Source organism: Mercenaria mercenaria, chromosome 15 (genome assembly GCF_021730395.1).
Source record: "Mercenaria mercenaria strain notata chromosome 15, MADL_Memer_1, whole genome shotgun sequence".
NCBI lineage: Eukaryota > Metazoa > Mollusca > Bivalvia > Venerida > Veneridae > Mercenaria > Mercenaria mercenaria.
Genome location: NC_069375.1, coordinates 54,286,915 through 54,308,697, shown reverse-complemented (window position 1 = coordinate 54,308,697; position 21,783 = coordinate 54,286,915). Strand labels below are relative to the sequence as shown.

Below are 21,783 nucleotides of genomic sequence, written 5' to 3'. Positions count from 1 at the left end.
ACTCAAGCTAGTCTGAATAATCAGCTTAGAATTCACATCACAACAAGGAAGTAGCCATTGACTCAAGCTAATTTGAATCATAAGCTTAGAATTCACATCACAACAATGAAGCAGCCATTGATTCAAGCTAATTTAAATCATAAGCTTAGAATTCACATCACAACAATGAAGTAGCCATTGACTCAAGCTAATTTGAATCATAAGCTTAGAATTCACATCACAACAAGGAAGTAGCCATTGATTCAAGCTAGTTTAAATCATAAGCTTAGAATTTACATCACAACAAGGAAGTAGCCATTGATTCATGCTAGTCTGAATCATAAGCTTAGAATTCACATCACAACAATGAAGTAGCCATTGATTCAAGCTAATTTAAATCATCAGCTTAGAATTCACATCACAACAATGAAGTAGCCATTGACTCAAGCTAATTTGAATCATAAGCTTAGAATTCACATCACAACAAGGAAGTAGCCATTGATTCAAGCTAGTCTGAATCATAAGCTTAGAATTCACATCACAACAATGAAGTAGCCATTGATTCAAGCTAACTTAAATCATCAGCTTAGAATTTACATCACATCAATGAAGTAGCCATTGATTCAAGCTAACTTAAATCATCAGCTTAGAATTTACATCACATCAATGAAGTAGCCATTGATTCAAGCTAATTTAAATCATCAGCTTAGAATTTACATCACAACAATGAAGTAGCCACTGATTCAAGCTAATTTAAATCATCAGCTTAGAATTTACATCACAACAATGAAGTAGCCATTGATTCAAGCTAGCTTAAATCATCAGCTTAGAATTTACATCACAACAAGGAAGTAGCCATTGATTCAAGCTAGTTTGAATCATCAGCTTAGAATTCACATCACAACAAGGAAGTAACCATTGACTCAAGCTAGTTTAAATCATCAGCTTAGATTATTTACATCACAACAAGGATGTTGCCATTGACTCAAGCTAATTATAATCATCAGCTTAGAATTTACATCACAACAAGGAAGTAGCCATTGACTCAAGCTAGTTTAAATCATCAGCTTAGAATTTACATCACAACAAGGAAGCAGCCATTGACTCAAGCTAATTTAAATCATCAGCTTAGAATTCACATTACAACAAGGAAGTAGCCATTGACTCAAGCTAGTTTGAATCATTAGCTTAGAATTTACATCACAACAAGGAACTAGCCATTGACTCAAGCTAATTTAAATCATAAACTTAGAATTTTTATGCTCCCCAAAAGGAGAAGCATATATTTTGCCGCTTTGTCCATCTGTCTGCCGAGCCTGAAATTCTCTACCAGAGTATTTCTCAGGAACCATCAGCTGGAATTTGGCAAATTTTCAAAGGAAACTTAACACAAAAGAAGAGATTCACATCTTATCTTAAAGTTCCAGTCTGGTGGTTTTCGTCTGAGTTAATACCTCTTTATCATTCACATTAGTATACTATAGCTGCACCACTTCTTGTCTGGAGTAATTCTGAGCAACCACTTGCAGGAATTCATGGAAACTTTGTAGTGAAACTAGAAAATGCTTTTGTAAAAAAGCGCATGTCTCCCCCAATGCAAAGTCCTATAGGCAAGAAGTCAATAGGGGTCAGGAGCGAAAGTCGAACAGACACTGATGGTTGGCTGCAATAGGGATCATCTACTTGGCATGTCCAGTCATCCCGCTAAATTTCAACACTCGTGGCCTAGTGGTTCTCAAGTCACTATTCAGGCTAATGTGACCCTGACCTTTGATCAAGTGACCTCAAAATAAATAGGGGTCATGTACTCTGCATGTCCAATCATCCTATTAAGTTTCAACATTGTAGGTCAAGTGGTTCTCAAGTTATTTCCAAAAAATGATTTTACATGAACAGGCCACTGTGACCTTGACCTTTAATAGACTGACCCAAAAATCAATAGGGTTCATCTACTCTGCATGTTCAATCATCCTATGAAGTTTCAACATTCTGGGTCAAGTGGTTCTCAAGTTATTCATTGGAACTGGTTATCAATGTTCAGGCCCCTGTGACCTTGACCTTTAACAGAGTGACCCCAAAAACAATAAGGGTCATTTACTCTGCATGAACAATCATCCTATGAAGTTTCAACATTCTGGGTCGAGAGGTTCTCAAGTTATTGATTGGAAATGGTTTTCCATGTTCAGGCCCTCGGGCCTTGACCTTTAACAGAGTGACCCTAATTCGTTAGGGTTCATCTACTCTGCATGACCAATCATCCTACGAAGTTTCATCATTCTGGGTCAAGTGGTTCTCAAGTTACTGACCGGAAATGGTTTTCAATGTGCGGGCCCCTGTGACCTTGACCTTTCACAGAGTGACCCCAAAATCGTAAGGGGTCATCTACTCTTTATGACCAATCATCCTATTAAGTTTCAACATTCTGGGTCAAGTGGTTCTCAAGTTACTGACTAGAAATGGTTTTCAATGTTCAGGCCCCTGTGACCTTGACCTTTAATGGAGTGACCCCAAAATCGATAGGGGTCATCTACTTTGCATGTACAATCATCCTATGAAGTTTCAATATTCTGGGTCAAGTGGTTCTCTAGTTATTGATCAGAAATGGTTTTTCAATGTTCAGGCCCCTGTGACCTTGACCTTTGACAGAGTGATCCCATAATCAATAAAGGTCATCTACTCTTTATGACCAATCATCCTATCAAGTTTCAACATTCTGGGTCAGGTGGTTCTCTAGTTATTGATTGAAAATGGTTTTCAATGTTCAGGCCCCTGTGACCTTGATCTTTGACAGAGTGACCCCAAAATCAATAGGGGTCATCTCCTCTTCATGACCAATCATCCTATGAAGTTTCAACATTCTGGGTCAAGTGGTTCTCTAGTTATTGATCGGAAATGGTTTTCAATGTTCAGGCCCCTGTGACCTTGACCTTTGATGGAGTGACCCCAAAAACAATAGGGGTCATCTACTCCAGCAGCCCTACAATCCTATGAAGTTTGAAGGTTCTAGGTCAAATGGTTCTCTAGTTATTGCTTGGAAATGAAGTGTGACGTACGGACGGACAGACGGGCGGAAGGATGGACGGACGGACGGACAGGGCAAAAACAATATGGGGGAGACATAATAATAATGTGCACATGGAATAAGAATCCCAATGGCTCCATACAGATACCCTATATCTGTGAATCAATAACTTCAGTGCCAATTATCAAATCCAGTTTGTTTAAGAGAAGCCATCTAACATCAGATCCAATTTGATGAACATCAAAAAATGAGTAAAGGCATAAGATCACTTATACACACAAAGTCAGCTACATTTCAAGGTACATAACCACCTTGCCAAATACTCCATCTAGGTAGTTTTAGAATATGCTTAGATCTTTTGTCCATTTAGCATCTGACCCAATTTGGTGAACATAAAAAAGTAAAGGAGCAAGGGTGAACTGCTGGACAGTTAGCATGCAGTAGTTTCCCTTTACCCTGAAGGCAAAACCATAAACAAACTTGTTTTGATTAGTAGAAAATTGTCTTTATCAGTTAATAAAACTGGGGTGGTCCCGAGGGTCAAAAAATGCTAATTATACACATAAGTATCTAGTATCATGATTATGGCCTTTGTGTTATGTGATGTTGATGATGACGTGAAACAACCACCTTAAGTTTAAAGCATATCCATCAAGTAATCACAGAGATAAAGTGATTGTGCATCGAAGCTTTTACCAAAGTGTGGATGCAGACGAATAACAATGCTGGGATGAGTAGGATAGCTCTACAAATACTTCATACAGGCAAGTTCAAAAAGATTTTGAATTATCTTAAATAATACATTGTTTGGCATGATATCTAACCTTCTTAGGTATAAGAAACAGACTACTCCTGTAGAACAAATAAAGTAAAATTTAGGACTCAGGTAAACCCTTGTTACAACAAAGCAAAATTTGAGTGACTCTAATCCAACAACTTAGCTATTGTAATTTGAAAAAAGGCATTACAAAATGGAAAGATATATGACATACCTAGACATGGGGTGCCTGGCCCGGCTGATCTGTACCCGCGTGGACATACACATCTATAACCAGGCTCTGTGTTCACACATTGTTGGTTGTAGTAGCATCTATGTTTACCAGTTTGACACTCGTCAATATCTGAAACAATACGTATACTGGCTGGGAATCAGTAGCTGGACAATACATACACTGGCTGGGAACCAGCAGCTCGACATAATTTCATGTTTTACATTCATTATCTTCTCAGAAAACATCAGACATAAATGAAACCTTGCAAAAACTTCAGCACCTTGTCCATCACAGAATGTTACCAGTACCACATAACGACCTACATAACGACCTACATAACAACCTACAAATGGGCTTTATAGGGTTAAAATAGAGTAATAACTTGTAGCAATTGTCCCCTTCTTTTAAACCAAAGGATGAAAATATTTTGACAACAAATTACTAGTATTTTGATTCCAAAAACATGTAACCTAAATGATTTTTAAAAAACTCTTCCCAACAAGGCTTACTAAAGACAGCCTGACTCTCAAAGGCAGCTATGACAGCAACAGAGACCTAGTCATTATAACTAACACAAATACTTGATAATTCAAATAGATATGGAATAACAAGAAAGTGATAGTGGCCGTAAGCTGCTCACCTGAATTTGACATTTGACGTTGAATAAACATATTATGACACACCAAATCATGAATGGTGATATCTGTGTTTGCAAACAAAATCATAGAACAGGTCAATTGCCCACATTTGAACAATCTGAGTGATGATCTGACAGTGATTCTACAAACTATGTTTGATGAGGATCCATCAAGTGGTTCTTGAGAACAATTTCAAATCACTAAAGGGGTGTATCGTTTTTTAGCTGTAAAGGCCCCTTATGGGGGCCAAATACCAACATTTGAAAAATAATTGGTAGAGTGCATTACAATGATGCTACAGACCAAGTTTTATGACAATCCATCATGTGGTTCATGAGAAGAAGTTGTTTAATTTTTTTTTTATTTTTAGCTCTAGTGGACCCTAAAAAGGGGCCAAGTGCCCCCCATTTGAACAAATATGAGGGGGGACATTATAATGGTGCTTCAATCCAAGTTGAATAAAAATCCACCCAGTTGTTCATGAGATGAAGTCATACAATCATATTTTCTATTTCTAACTCTAGCAGCACCTATAAAGTGCCAAGTGTCCCCATCTGAACAAAGTGTGAGAGGACTATACACTGATGCTACACAACAAATCTGTTGCAGATCCATTAAATGGTTCATCTCTATATATTTTTTAATAGTCTAGCTTAAAACATATTGGCTTATTTTAAAGAATATTAACATATAGGTTATTTTACATACGAAGCTGATTTAATTGTACTTTTACCTTTACAGTTTCCGTTGATCAGTTCTGAACCTTGAGGACATACTGTTACACATCTATAACTGCCCACAGAATTTACACACCTCTGTCCAGCACCACAATTAATGTTACTTGTTTTACATTCGTTAATATCTGAAAAATATGCACCCTTATTTCACATACAGTTATTTCTTTTGACCAAAAATAACTCTTCTGACCAAAAATAACTTGTTAAAATGACCAATACCAATACCAATTTTTAATGAAATCTAGTTATCTAGGAATCAGCTGCCAAACTCATGAAATGGAGATATTTGTTTTGACAACAGTTTGGTCCCATCAAACATGAATTCACACTTGTCCAGCAAACAAAATATATGGAAACAAACAAGAGCTGTCCGTAAGACAGCGCGTCCCACTATTTGGCAATTTGACAGTAAAATGAATATATGTCTCAATAAGAGACCTCTACTTTAAAAGGAAGATACAACAAGGGGCATAATTCTGAAGAACACATACTAGAGTTATTGGGATTGTTACCACACATGCAGATGATGATTGTTAAAATATATTTTGAGTTTCAAGTCATAACCTTATATAGTATCAAAGTTATGTCCAGTAAACGAAGACTGTCAAAAAAAAATTAAGTATGAAAAGGGCATAATTTGGTCAAATATACAAATCAGAGTTATGGGGATTGTTACCACTCATGCATATGATGATGATAAAGATACATTTCAAGTTTCAAGTCATTATCTTTATTGTACTAAAGTAACATCAAAAAAGCGAAGATTGCCAAAAAAATTTAAGTATGTAAGGGGCATAATTCTGTCAAAAATACAATTAGAGTTATGGGGATTGTAACACACATTATAAAGAAATATTTTTGATTTCAAGTCAATGATTATCTTTTAAAGAACCAAAGATATGTCTATAAACAAAGCTTTCAAAAAAAATTAACATGAAAATAATTCCAAGTATAACAAATTTGTGACCTTGACTTTGAGTATAATGGGACCAGCCCCTGCACATACTTTGTTTGTATGCTGGACAATGTTTATGTGAACTTACCGTAAGATATAAGCAAAAGTAACAAAGATATGACAGAAAAACAAAGGTTGCTGAAAAACTTTAACCCTAAAAATAACCTAAGTATAACACCTTGGTGACCTTGACCTTGGGTATTATGGGCCCAGCTCCTGCACATACTTTGTTTGTATGCTGGACAATGTTTATGTGAAGTAACAGTAAGATATAAGCAATAGTAACAAAGTTATTACAGAAAAACAAAGGTTGCTGAAAAACTTTAACCAAGAAAGCTAACGCCAATGCCAGGGTGAGTAGAATAGCCCCCACCCCCCTATTCTCCGAATAGTGGAGCTAAAAACATGGAAAGAAACATGGATACTTTGGAAAAGAATTGTACTATAGTATACTAATGTTGAATAATCAAAGGGCAATAAATCGGTGAAAAATCATATCATTAGAACACAAAGACAATGTGTGCATCTCCTGCAGAGAGAGAAGCTTCCTTTTAAGTTTCGCTGAATTCCAACCAATAGCCTGGACAAGAATTGAACGGACAGATGGAAATATGAAGTGGCGGCTATATGCTCCTCTTAGGGAACATAATAAACAAGAGGACCATGATGGTCCTGAATCGCTCACCTATCCCCTCATGATCCAGTGTTGAACTGAGTATGACGTCGTTATTTCTATTATTTGACATAGTGACCTAGTTTTTGAGCACATGTGACCTAGATATCATCAAGATAAAAAATTCTGACCAATTTTCATGAAGATCCATTGAAAAATATGACCTCTAGAGAGGTCTAAAGGTTTTTCTATTATTTGACCTAATGACCTAGTTTTTGAAGCCACGTGACCCACTTTTAAACTTGACCTAGATATCATCAAGGTGAACATTCTCACCAATTTTCATGAAGATCTCGTGAAAAATATGGCCTCTAGAGAGGTCACAAGATTTTTCTATTTTTCGACCAACTGACCTAGTTTTTGACCGCACATGACCCAGTTACGAACTTGACCTAGATATCATCAAGCTGAACATTCTCATTAATTTTCATGAAGATCCATTGAGAAATATGGCCTCTAGAGACATCACAAGGTTTTTCTGTTTTTAGATCTACTGACCTAGTTTTTGACCTCATGTGACCCAGTTTCTAACTTGACCTACATATCATCAAGGTGAACATTCTGACCAATTTTCATGAAGATCTTTAGAAAAATATGGCTTCTAAAGAGGTCACAAGGTTTCTCTATTTTTAGATCTACTGACCTAGTTATTGACCGCACGTGACCCAGTTTAGAACCTGACCTAGATATCATCAAGGTGAACATTCTGACCAATTTTCATAAAGATCCCATTATAAATTTGGCCTCTAGAGAGGTTACAAATTTTTTTCTATTTTCAGACCTACTGACCTAGTTTTTGACCGCACGTGACCCAATTTCAAACTTGACCTAGATATCATCAAGGTAAACATTCTGACCAATTTTTATGAAGATCCATTGAGAAATATGGCCTCTAGAGAGGTCACAAGGTTATTCTATTTTTAGACCTACTGACCTAGTTTTTGACCCCACATGACCCAGTTTCGAACCTGACCTAGATATCATCAAGATGAACATTTTGACCAATATTCATGAAGATGTCTTGAAAAATATGGCCTCTAGAAAGGTCACAAGGTTTTTCTATTTTTAGATCTACTAACCTAGTTTTTGAACGCACATGACCCAGTTACAAACTTGACCTAGATATCATCAAGCTGAACATTCTCATTAATTTTCATGAAGATCCATTGAGAAATATGGCCTCTAGAGACATCACAGGATTTTTCTATTTTTAGACCTACTGACCTAGTTTTTGACCGCATGTGACCCAGTTTCAAACTTGACCTAGATATCATCAAGGTGAACATTCTGACCAATTTTCATGAAGATCTCTTGAAAAATATGGCCTCTAAAGAGGTCACAAGGTTTTTCTATTTTTAGATCTACTGACCTGGTTATTGACTGCACGTGACCCAGTTTCGAATCTGACCTAGATATCATTAAGGTGAACATTCTGACCAATTTTCATAAAGTTCCCATGAAAAATATGGCCTCTAGAGAGGTCACAATTTTTTTTCTATTTTCAGACCTACTGACCTAGTTTTTGACCGCAAGTGACCCAGTTTCGAACTTGACCTAGATATCATCAAGGTGAACATTCTGACCAATTTTTATGAAGATCTCTTGAAAAATATGGCCTCTAGAGAGGTCACAAGGTTTTTCTATTTTTAGATCTACTGACCTAGTTTTTGACCACATGTGACCCAGTTTCAAACTTGACTAAGATATCATCAAGATGAACATTCTGACCAATTTTCATGAAGATCCATTGAGAAATATGGCCTCTAGAGAGGTCACAAGGTTTTCATTTTTAGACCTACTGACCTAGTTTTTGACCCCACGTGACCCAGTTTCGAACTTGACCTAGATATCATCAAGGTGAACATTCTGACCAATATTCATGAAGATCTCTTGAAAAATATGGCCTCTAGAGAGGTCACAAGGTTTTTCTATTTTTAGATCTACTGACCTAGTTTTTGACCCCACGTGACCCAGTTTCAAACTTGACCTAGATAACATCAAGATGAACATTCTGACCAATTTTCATGAAGATCCATTGAGAAATATGGCCTCTAGAGAGGTCACAAGGTTATTCTATTTTTAGACCTACTGACCTAGTTTTTGACCGCACGTGACCCAGTTTCGAACTTGACCTAGATATCATCAAGATGAACATTCAGACCAACTTTCATAAAGATCCCATGAAAAATGTGACCTCTAGAGTGGTCACAAGCAAAAGTTTACGCACGGACACAGGACGACGGACGCCACGCAATCACAAAAGCTCACCTTGTCACTTTGTGACAGGCGAGCTAAAAATAATAAGAATGGAATCAAAATTCTTGATACTTGTTGGAATCATACAGATACAGTAAACCAAATGTTCAGGCTATATAAGTGCCTTGTATGATCAAGCAAGGGTAAGACAGTGGTTCCAATTTATTTGTCTCACATGAGACAGTGACTATTAGTAATATGAGCACAGCTGGAAGGAGATACATGCTTTTTATAAAATACCTTTACATCTGCCTCTAGATACAAGCTGATATCCTTGTCTACAGCTACATAGATAGCTTCCAATGGCATTGGCACATACCTGTTCACATGGTGAGTTAGTTAATTCACACTCATCTATATCTGTAATATAGGTAACATTGGCGTTCACACGGTGAATTAGTTAATACACACTCATCTGTATCTGTAATATAGGTAACATTGGCGTTCACATGGTGAATTAGTTAATTCACACTCATCAGTATCTGTAATATAGGTAACATTGGCGTTCACATGGTGAATTAGTTAATTCACACTCATCTATATCTGTAATATAGGTAACAATGGCGTTCACACAGTGAATTAGTTAATTCACACTCATCTATATCTGTAATATAGGTAACATTGGCATTCACACGGTGAATTAGTTAATTCACACTCATCTATATCTGTAATATAGGTAACATTGGCATTCACACGTTCACACGGTGAATTAGTTAATTCACACTCATCTATATCTGTAATACAGGTAACACTGGCGTTCACACAGTGAATTAGTTAATTCACACTTATCTATATCTGTAATACAGGTAACATTCATCTTATGAAGACACTATGTTTAGCTTTAGCAGCCTCTTAAAGGGGCCAGCTACCACTATTGTCACAAATTTGGGAGAAGACCTATTATAGCGATGCTACAAAACTAACCAAGTTTAATTTCAAGCTGTTCATGAGGAGAAATAATTTAAAGGAATTTCTATTTTTAGTTCTAGCGGCACCTAAAACAAAGTCAAGCGCCTCCATTTGAAATTGAACAAGTGAAGAGATTAAACATTATAACATTAATGTAAGAAAATTAATGCTTGATAGGTTAGGTGCATAGATAAACCATTTCTTTCTTTCTGACACCAGAGAAATCTGCAGTAATACATACCAACACATTTGCTTCTAGAAATTCTCCGATATCCAGGCATACATCTACATCGGTAACCACCATTTTTATTTACACATATCTGATCACAAACACCTGGTGACTCTGTGCATTCATCAATATCTGTAATTATCATAAAACTTCTGAAGGCTATCATTAAATGGCAACCCCAAGATTCTAAAATCCTTCAAAAAGTACTTCATCATGTGCTACTTTTTTTCAGAATGAAACAAAGGGATTCTTATATAGTCCCCTTCCTCACAGTCTTGTTTGCTGGGGTACAAGAATTACTAGACATCAAATCTAAACAAACTGTGCATGCCTTCAACACATAAAAGTAAGTACAAAAGGGGAGATAACTTAAGATAATCATTAGGACAGAGGCATAGTTCTAACACTAAAGACTTTCTCGTTGCCATCTAACCATTGTGTCAAGTTGTTTTAATTTCATTAAGTGGTGCCAAAATTATCAATTTAATAAACTCATGAAAGACAAATGAGAACAATGACAATGTCATTCAAAAAGCTCTCAAAGGGGATATAAACATTATATGTACCCTCAACAACTTCATGTTGAAGAGTTGTGTGTCCATAATAATTGCTCCTACCAAAAGTATTTTATCACACATATGAAGTTGGAGTGTATTCAGGTTTAACATCTTTTTCAACATTTTTTTTCAGTGTGGTTCCTTTCAAATCAAAATGATGAAAAAGATTAAAGAGCTGTTTATGGATGACTATTAACATGCAGGAGGCAGAGACTAATTTATATTACATACATTATATCTATTAAATGTTTGTCAGTTGGAAATGCATTTAAAGAAAAAAAATGTCTGAAAATAATTTCTTTAACTACTCAGCCCTAAACTGAATGGGTCTCAGGAGGAGAAACAAAAATATCTGTAAGTTTGGCCAAAATGATTGTGTAGATAAAACATTTTGTGAAAACAATATAAAAGATATTGTGAAATAGCAATAACTTATTACCTATACATTTCTGCCCATTTTCAAACGGTCTATAGCCCTGTCCACATCTAACATGACAGAAATATGAACCAATAGTATTAGTGCATTCCTGGTCAGCAGGACAATTAGCTGATGCAGTGCTACATTCATCTATATCTGAAAAAAAAAAGAGCTTGACAGTAAGTTGAAGCAGTGCTACGTCCATCTATGTCTGAAACAAAGAGCTTGACAGTAAATTGAAGCAGTGCTATGTCCATCTATGTCTGAAACAACTTGACAGTAAGTTTTAACAGTGCTACATCTATCTATGTCTGAAACAAAGAGCTTGACATTACGTTGAAGCAGTGCTATGTCCATTGATGTCTGAAACAAAGAGCTTGACAGTAAGTTGAAGCAGTGCTATGTCATTCTATGTCTGAAAGAAAGAGCTTGACTGTAAGTTGAAGCAGTGCTATGTCATTCTATGTCTGAAACAAAGAGCTTGGCAGTAAGTTGTAACAGTGCTACGTCCATCTATGTCTGAAACAAACAGCTTGACAGTAAGTTGAAGCAGTGCTACGTCCATCTATGTCTGAAACAACTTGACAGTAAGTTGAAGCAGTGCTACGTCCATCGATGTCTGAAACAAAGAGCTTGACAGTAAGCTGAAGCAGTGCTATGTCCATTGATGTTTGAAATAAACAGCTTGACAGTAAGTTGAAGCAGTGCTACATCCACCTATGTTTGAAACAACTTGACAATAAGTTGAAGCAGTGCTACATCCATCTATGTCTGAAACAAAGAGCTTGACAGTAAGTTGAAGCAGTGCTACATCCATCTATGTCTGAAACAACTTGACAATAAGTGAAGCAGTGCTACGTCCATCTATGTCTGAAACAAAGAGCTTGACAGTTGAAGCAGTGCTACATCCATCTATGTCTGAAACAAAGAGCTTGACAGTAAGTTAAAGCAAAACTGCATCCATCTATGTCTGAAACAAAGAGCTTGGCAGTTAGTAGTAACAGTGCTACATCCATCTATGTCTGAAACAAAGAGTTTGACAGTATGCTGAAGCAGTGCTATGTCCATCTATGTCTGAAACAAAGAGCTAGAGAACATGGTACAAAGGTACCATTTGAATGCAGTGTAAAATATAACTGAATATGCTATGCATAGATAAGACAGTAAGTTCAGGAGAACATGCAACATCATTTTGATGCAAATGTAATTATGGAAAATGAGGTTATGTCGAAATAAGAAGTATGTGCATTTAGTGTTACCACTTTGCTATTACAATGAATGTATCTTAGCTAACTGAATTTCAATTCTTGACTTTTTATCCCAAAAGAAATAGGTGTGAAGTTTGATGATTGTATGCTGAAGCATTTTTCAGTTAACCTTTAGCCTGCTGGCGGCAAGTAATTCTGCCTTTGTGGCCAGTGCAGACCAAGATCAGCCTGCACATCTGAGAGGTCTGATCATGGTCTGCACTGTTCGCTATTCAGTCAGTAAATTTTCAGTAAACACCCCTTCAAATAAATGGTACTGCCCAAACTGAATGATGGACCAGTCCATATAATAGAAATTTAGCAGGCTAAAGGTTAATAAGCAGAACCATTTTCAATCTTAAGGTTCATATGCTTCACTAACTGACCTCCAAAACAAAAGGGTCATTCACAGGCATTTTACCTGTTTTTCTTCTTTATTAATTGGTGCTTTAAAGTATTTTCATTAAATAACAATTCTGACCAAATTTCAATTCTATCCAGTCAGAAGAAGACATCTAGAGAGTTAACTAGGTTTTTCACCTAGCAATAGTTTTTTTCTAACCTAGATGACCAATGCAGTTACAACCTTTTCTGAGAATTTATTGAGGCAAACTTTTTAATCAGGTTTCAATAAGTTTGGGCCAAAATTTTGACATCTTATGTTAACAATAAAATGTAAGGCAATGGATAACTGACTTCGATCATCCACGTAGGCCATTAATTCATTCTGAATGTTTGGTTTAGACGAGCTAAAAATACATTGCCATATATGAAGAATAAGAGAAACTTAACATACCTGTACACTGTCTGCCATCCACGTCAAGCACATATCCTAGTGGACAGGAGCAGTAATAGCTTCCCGGGGAATTATGACAATAGTCTGAGCATGGCCTCAATCTTGTGCATTCATCATCATCTATTATAAAACAATTCATGTTAAACATTTCATGTTATCATCTACTTTCTTTAAGAACAGTTTTTACATTTCTATTCAGAATTAAAATGCATCATCAAATTTTAAGATACAGCATCCATTATAAATTTTTATCTTGCAAAAACTTATTAATGATATTTGACATAAATAACCAATTTCAAAGGGCCAAGGCCGACGATCAATGATGACTGAAATTGGAACTGTTTTCTCTGATTCAACACCTATATTTAAACAAGTATATTTTCAACATAGTGGTGTTGTACAATTAGTTTTAAGATATAACAAGAGCTGTAAGGCTGCCTAATCACCTAGAGGGAGATCCCTTACCATGCTGGTCTTGTATGAAGACTAGCTCAAGGCATGTTAACGTGATGGCAATGATTTATCAAGACTGGGTCAAGGCCTGTTCATGTGATGGCAATGATTATATGAAAGAATGGGTCAAGGCTTGTTCACCTGATGGCAATGATTGTATGAAGACTAGGTCAAGGCCTGTTCACATGTTGGCAATGACTGTATGCAAAAAAAAGAGCCTGGGTCAAGGCCTGCTCATGTGATGGCAATGAATGTATTAAGAATGGATCAAGGCCTGTTCAAGTGATGGCAAAATCTGGCAACTTGGCAATAACTGTTGTTTCTACAGACGTAACAGGGATGAAAAAGTGCAAAAATTGTAATTATGCATATATACCTTACAGGTGTCTAATGGGTACAGATTCCCATATAATCATTAACAAAGTCCCTACATCTGGCTTAAATGTGAGCTAAATAAAGTGATGAAGTCACATCCTTTTGCAAAACTATCCTGTGAATTGTGTTTAAACTTTATTGAACAACACTTACCTTGACAATATGCACCATCAACATTCAGAATAAATCCATCAGGACACTGGTTACTTGGAGAACCTATGATAACAATAATAATATCTTTACATTTCACACAAATGGACAAGAGCATCATACTATCTCAACCAGTAAGACTCTACACTTTACATAAATGGACCAGAGTATCATACTACCTCAACCAGTAAGTCTCTACACTTTACATAAATGGACCAGAGTATCATACTACCTCAACCAGTAAGTCTCTACACTTTACATAAATGGACCATAGTATCATACTACCTCAACCAGCAAGACTCTATACTTTACATAAATGGACCAGAGTATCATACTACCTCAACCAGCAAGACTCTACACTTTACATAAATGGACCAGACTATCATACTGCCTCAACCAGCAAGACTCTACACTTTACATAAATGGACCAGAGTATCACACTACCTCAACCAGCAAGACTCTGCACTTTACATAAATGGACCAGAGTATCATACTACCTCAACCAGCAAGACTCTACACTTTACATAAATGGACCTGTCAAACTACCTCAACCAGCAAGTATTTGCACTTTACATAAATGGACCAGAGTATCATACTATCTCAACCAGCAAGACTCTACACTTTACATAAATGGACCAGAGTATCATACTACCTCAACCAGTAAGTCTCTACACTTTACATAAATGGACCAGAGTATCATACTATCTCAACCAGCAAGTCTTTGCATTCATACTACCTCAACCAGTAAGTCTTACACTTTACACAAATGGACCAGAGTATCATACTACCTCAACCAGCAAGACTCTATACTTTACATAAATGGACCAGAGTATCATACTACCTCAACCAGCAAGACGCTACACTTTACATAAATGGACCAGACTATCATACTACCTCAACCAGCAAGACTCTACACTTTACATAAATGGACCAGAGTATCATACTACCTCAACCAGCAAGACTCTGCACTTTACATAAATGGACCAGAGTATCATACTACCTCAACCAGCAAGACTCTACACTTTACATAAATGGACCTGTCAAACTACCTCAACCAGCAAGTATTTGCACTTTACATAAATGGACCAGAGTATCATACTATCTCAACCAGCAAGACTCTACACTTTATATAAATGGACCAGAGTATCATACTACCTCAACCAGTAAGTCTCTACACTTTACATAAATGGACCAGAGTATCATACTACCTCAACCAGTAAGTCTTTACACTTTACATAAATGGACCAGAGTATCATACTACCTCAACCAGTAAGTCTCTACACTTTACATAAATGGACCAGAGTATCATACTATCTCAACCAGCAAGTCTTTGCATTCATACTACCTCAACCAGTAAGTCTTACACTTTACACAAATGGACCAGAGTATCATACTATCTCAACCATCAAGACTCTACACTTTACATAAATGGACCTGTCAAACTACCTCAACCAGCAAGTCTTTGCACTTTACATAAATGGACCTGTCAAACTACCTCAACCAGCAAGTATTTGCACTTTACATAAATGGACCAGAGTATCATACTATCTCAACCAGTAAGTCTCTACACTTTACATAAATGGACCAGAGTATCATACTTCCACAACCAGGAATTCTCTTCACTTTACACAAATGGACCTGTCAAACTACCTCAACCAGTAAGTCTCTACACTTTACATAAATGGACCAGAGTATCATACTACCTCAACCAGTAAGTCTCTACACTTTACATAAATGGACCAGAGTATCATACTACCTCAACCAGTAAATCTCTACACTTTACACAAATGGACCTGTCAAACTACCTCAACCAGTAAGTCTCTACACTTACATAAATGGACCAGAGTATCATACTTCCTCAACCAGGAAGTCTCTATACTTTACATAAATGGACCAGAGTATCATACTACCTCAACCAGTAAGTCTCTACACTTTACATAAATGGACCAGAGTATCATACTACCTCAACCAGTAAGTCTCTACACTTTACATAAATGGACCAGAGTATCATACTACCTCAACCAGTAAGTCTCTACACTTTACACAAATGGACCTGTCAAACTACCTCAACCAGTAAGTCTCTACACTTTACATAAATGGACCAGAGTATCATACTACCTCAACCAGTAAGTCTCTACACTTTACATAAATAGACCAGAGTATCATACTACCTCAACCAGTAAGTCTCTACACTTTACATAAATGGACCAGAGTATCATACTACCTCAACCAGTAAGTCTCTACACTTTACATAAATGGACCAGAGTATCATACTACCTCAACCAGTAAGTCTCTACACTTTACATAAATGGACCAGAGTATCATACTACCTCAACCAGTAAGTCTCTACACTTTACATAAATGGACCAGAGTATCATACTACCTCAACCAGTAAGTCTCTACACTTTACACAAATGGACCTGTCAAACTACCTCAACCAGTAAGTCTCTACACTTTACATAAATGGACCAGAGTATCATACTACCTCAACCAGTAAGTCTCTACACTTTACATAAATGGACCAGAGTATCATACTACCTCAACCAGTAAGTCTCTACACTTTACATAAATGGACCTGTCAAACTACCTCAACCAGTAAGTCTCTACATTTTACATAAATGGACCTGTCAAACTACCTCAACCAGTAAGTCTTACACTTTACACAAATGGACCAGAGTATCATACTACATCAACCAGCAAGACTCTATACTTTACATAAATGGACCAGAGTATCATACTACCTCAACCAGCAAGACGCTACACTTTACATAAATGGACCTGTCAAACTACCTCAACCAGTAAGTCTTACACTTTACACAAATGGACCAGAGTATCATACTACCTCAACCAGCAAGACTCTATACTTTACATAAATGGACCAGACTATCATACTACCTCAACCAGCAAGACTCTACACTTTACATAAATGGACCAGAGTATCATACTACCTCAACCAGCAAGACTCTGCACTTTACATAAATGGACCAGAGTATCATACTACCTCAACCAGCAAGACTCTACACTTTACATAAATGGACCTGTCAAACTACCTCAACCAGCAAGTATTTGCACTTTACATAAATGGACCAGAGTATCATACTATCTCAACCAGCAAGACTCTACACTTTACATAAATGGACCAGAGTATCATACTACCTCAACCAGTAAGTCTCTACACTTTACATAAATGGACCAGAGTATCATACTACCTCAACCAGTAAGTCTCTACACTTTACATAAATGGACCAGAGTATCATACTACCTCAACCAGTAAGTCTCTACACTTTACATAAATGGACCAGAGTATCATACTATCTCAACCAGCAAGTCTTTGCATTCATACTACCTCAACCAGTAAGTCTTACACTTTACACAAATGGACCAGAGTATCATACTACCTCAACCAGTAAGTCTCTACACTTTACATAAAGGACCTGTCAAACTACCTCAACCAGCAAGTATTTGCACTTTACATAAATGGACCAGAGTATCATACTATCTCAACCAGTAAGTCTCTACACTTTACATAAATGGACCAGAGTATCATACTTCCTCAACCAGGAATTCTCTTCACTTTACACAAATGGACCTGTCAAACTACCTCAACCAGTAAGTCTCTACACTTTACATAAATGGACCAGAGTATCATACTTCCTCAACCAGTAAATCTCTACACTTTACACAAATGGACCTGTCAAACTACCTCAACCAGTAAGTCTCTACACTTACATAAATGGACCAGAGTATCATACTTCCTCAACCAGGAAGTCTCTATACTTTACATAAATGGACCAGAGTATCATACTACCTCAACCAGTAAGTCTCTACACTTTACATAAATTGACCAGAGTATCATACTACCTCAACCAGTAAGTCTCTACACTTTACATAAATGGACCAGAGTATCATACTACCTCAACCAGTAAGTCTCTACACTTTACACAAATGGACCTGTTAAACTACCTCAACCAGTAAGTCTCTACACTTTACATAAATGGACCAGAGTATCATACTAAGTCTCTACACTTTACATAAATAGACCAGAGTATCATACTACCTCAACCAGTAAGTCTCTACACTTTACATAAATGGACCAGAGTATCATACTACCTCAACCAGTAAGTCTCTACACTTTACATAAATGGACCAGAGTATCATACTACCTCAACCAGTAAGTCTCTACACTTTACATAAATGGACCAGAGTATCATACTACCTCAACCAGTAAGTCTCTACACTTTACATAAATGGACCAGAGTATCATACTACCTCAACCAGTAAGTCTCTACACTTTACACAAATTGACCTGTCAAACTACCTCAACCAGTAAGTCTCTACACTTTACATAAATGGACCAGAGTATCATACTACCTCAACCAGTAAGTCTCTACACTTTACATAAATGGACCAGAGTATCATACTACCTCAACCAGTAAGTCTCTACACTTTACATAAATGGACCTGTCAAACTACCTCAACCAGTAAGTCTCTACATTTTACATAAATGGACCTGTCAAACTACCTCAACCAGCAAGTATTTGCACTTCACATAAATGGACCAGAGTATCATACTATCTCAACCAGCAAGACTCTACACTTTAAATAAATGGACCCGAGTATCATACTACCTCAACCAGTAAGTCTTACACTTTACACAAATGGACCTGTCAAACTATCTCAACCAGCAAGACTCTACACTTTACATAAATGGACCCGAGTACCATACTACCTCAACCAGTAAGTCTTACACTTTACACAAATGGACCTGTCAAACTACCTCAACCTGCAAGACTCTACACTTTACATAAGTAGACTGGAGTAACATACTATCTCAACCAGGAAGTCTTTACAATTTACATAAATGGACAGTAAAGATAACATCTGCATGCTTTTAAATTTCGACAGTAACATCATAAGCAGCATTACAAAGATCTGATGAAGGTAAGTAACATATTATCTAAAGTTTTATTCAGTATTTTAATGGAAAAGTTCATAATTCTTAAAAGTTGTTTGAAGAAAGGGTTATAGATAGGTAGATGATAGGTACTGGACACTTTGAAATTTGCTCATGTGAGCCCACAAAATATATATTTACCTGGAGCAATGCTTGTTTCAAGGATGTAGTTGATAATTTCTCTGTCTGGGAAAACATCAACGTGAAGGTTGTTGGCATACATTCTTTGTACTAGGAATGGCATCTTGTTCTCCTTGCTGTACACAATACTGTGATTTGAAGCATAAGGTAGCATAAACTCATCAACGTGCATCAACTGAGTTGACTGTGCATGTACACTACCTATAAAGACATAATCCAGCCTGTAAAATAGGGCTCAAAACTGAAGTTTATTAATGTGTATGGGTAAAAAAAAGTTTACATTTCATCGTAATAATCTTGTAAGTCATTAAATAAATTCTATTCTGACAGTGGCAATAATTACCATACTTGATTATACAGGTCTCACTCAAACATTGGCCATAAGATCCTGAAATCAGCTTAAAGAAGAAAAAATTGAAAATAAAATGTTCTTGCACTTGTGCTATGCAGTCGTAAGTAAGAACTAATAATTATAAAGGCTTGGCTATCATAAATTTGATCAAACGTACTGTTTTTTACACAAATCATTGGAAAAGTGGACATGAGCAGGACTTAAACTATATATCTCCGTAAAAAGCATTCAATAACTTTTTTACTGTGCCAGGTACAGACTCAGGGTAAATTGTAGGGAGGAGATAAATAGCATGGTCACAGAATGCACACATGCAATGTTTCCAAAGTAAAAGAAAAACTCACTTACTTGGCAAAATATCCACCCTAGGGTGATGATGTGCCGACAAAATCTGCCATATTTACCCGATAGACACAATTTTCTCACTTAAACCACAAAAACACACCATTTATATCCTACCCCCTGACAATGTCTCATCATGGGGAATGTTTGTGTGTAGCATTTAGATAATCCATCAATGCATATAAAAGTTATGGAGCAGAAATAATTTTTAATTGACCTTCAATAGTGACCCTGAATTCTGACCCACAAGCATTTGTCAACTATGTGCGTAACCTTTTATAGCCTTCTATTCACATACCAAGTTTTATGAACCTTGCTTGAATACTTCTTGAGTAATTGCAGGATCCAGATTTGCAGACTGACAGACAGACAAAGGGAGGGTATTCCAACAGTCCCTAATAAAGAATACATCATTAAATACTGCAACAGCTAATTTAATACACCACATACCTGGTCCAGATTGGGTATACTGCTCCCAGTATGGTGTAATTTTAACAATTTGTGTTTCTGCGATGTCAGGAACATTTCCCCTCAAAACAATATCTAGTTGCAGTTTCCCGTCATGATCAACTCCTTTTGAATAATGTGACATCTTAAGAATTTCACCTGAAACAAGAGATCACAGAGTGATCTTGGCACCCACCAATGTGCCATTTTTGAGTGTTCCAAATTTCAAGACTTATTGACTAGCTCAAGGTCAAATTTCATTTCAGTACACAACACTGTGCATGTGGTCCGAATTCGAAAGCTGTAGCTTGAGAAATGTGAAAGTAGGTCACTAGGTCAATGTCAAGGTCAAAGTTTGTTTCGGTACACAATCTTATGCAAGTGGTCCAAATCTGAAGGCTGTAGCTTGACAAATGTAGAAGTAGGTCACTAGGTCAAAATCAATGTCAATTTTTATTTCAGAATACAAAACTATGCATGTGGTCCAAATTTGAAGCCTGTACCTTCAAAAATGTGAAAGTAGGTCACTAGGTCAATGTAAAGGTCAAAGTTCATTTCGGTACACAAAACTATGCATGTGGTCCAAATTTGAAGGCTATAGGTTGAGAAATGTGAAAGTAGGTCTCTAGGTCAAAATCAAGGTCAAATTTTTTTCAGAATACAAAACTATGCATGTGGTCCAAATTTGAAGCCTGTACCTTAAAAATGTGAAAGTAGGTCACTAGGTCAATGTAAAGGTCAAAGTTCATTTCAGTACACAAAAATATGCAAGTGGTCCAAATTTGAAGGCTGTAGCTTGAAAATGTAAAAGTAGGTCACTAGGTCAAAATCAAGGTCAAATTTTATTTCGGAATACAGAACTATGCATGTGGTCCAAATTTGAAGCCTGTACCTTCAAAAATGTGAAAGTAGGTCACTAGGTCAATGTGAAGGTCAAAGTTTTTTTTTTGGTACACAAAACTATGCATGTGGTCCAAATTTGAAGGCTGTAGCTTGAGAAATGTGAAAGTAGGTCACTAGGTCAAAATCAATATCAAATTTCATTTTGAAACACGGAACTATGCATATGGTCCAAATCTGACGCCTGTACCTTCCAAAATGTGAAAGTAGGTCACTAGGTCAAAATCAAGGTCAAAGTTTTTTCCAGTGCACAAAACTATG

General features: G+C 36.7%; 1 protein-coding gene across 4 annotated transcripts in view; it reads right to left on the bottom strand.

The window, feature by feature from the left end:
- The window catches only part of LOC128549084 (hemicentin-1-like), an 82,202-nt gene that overhangs the window by 20,390 nt on the left and 40,029 nt on the right, over positions 1-21,783 (bottom strand). For all 4 annotated transcript variants that reach the window (XM_053525286.1, XM_053525288.1, XM_053525287.1 and 1 more), the window contains 9 exons: positions 20,626-20,781; positions 19,482-19,682; positions 14,390-14,452; positions 13,409-13,528; positions 11,387-11,521; positions 10,403-10,522; positions 9,493-9,612; positions 5,365-5,493; positions 3,994-4,122 (listed from right to left, as the gene is read on the bottom strand). In XM_053525286.1, the coding sequence (XP_053381261.1) occupies positions 3,994-4,122; positions 5,365-5,493; positions 9,493-9,612; positions 10,403-10,522; positions 11,387-11,521; positions 13,409-13,528; positions 14,390-14,452; positions 19,482-19,682; positions 20,626-20,781 (1,173 nt within the window). The remainder of the gene's footprint in view (positions 1-3,993; positions 4,123-5,364; positions 5,494-9,492; positions 9,613-10,402; positions 10,523-11,386; positions 11,522-13,408; positions 13,529-14,389; positions 14,453-19,481; positions 19,683-20,625; positions 20,782-21,783) is intronic.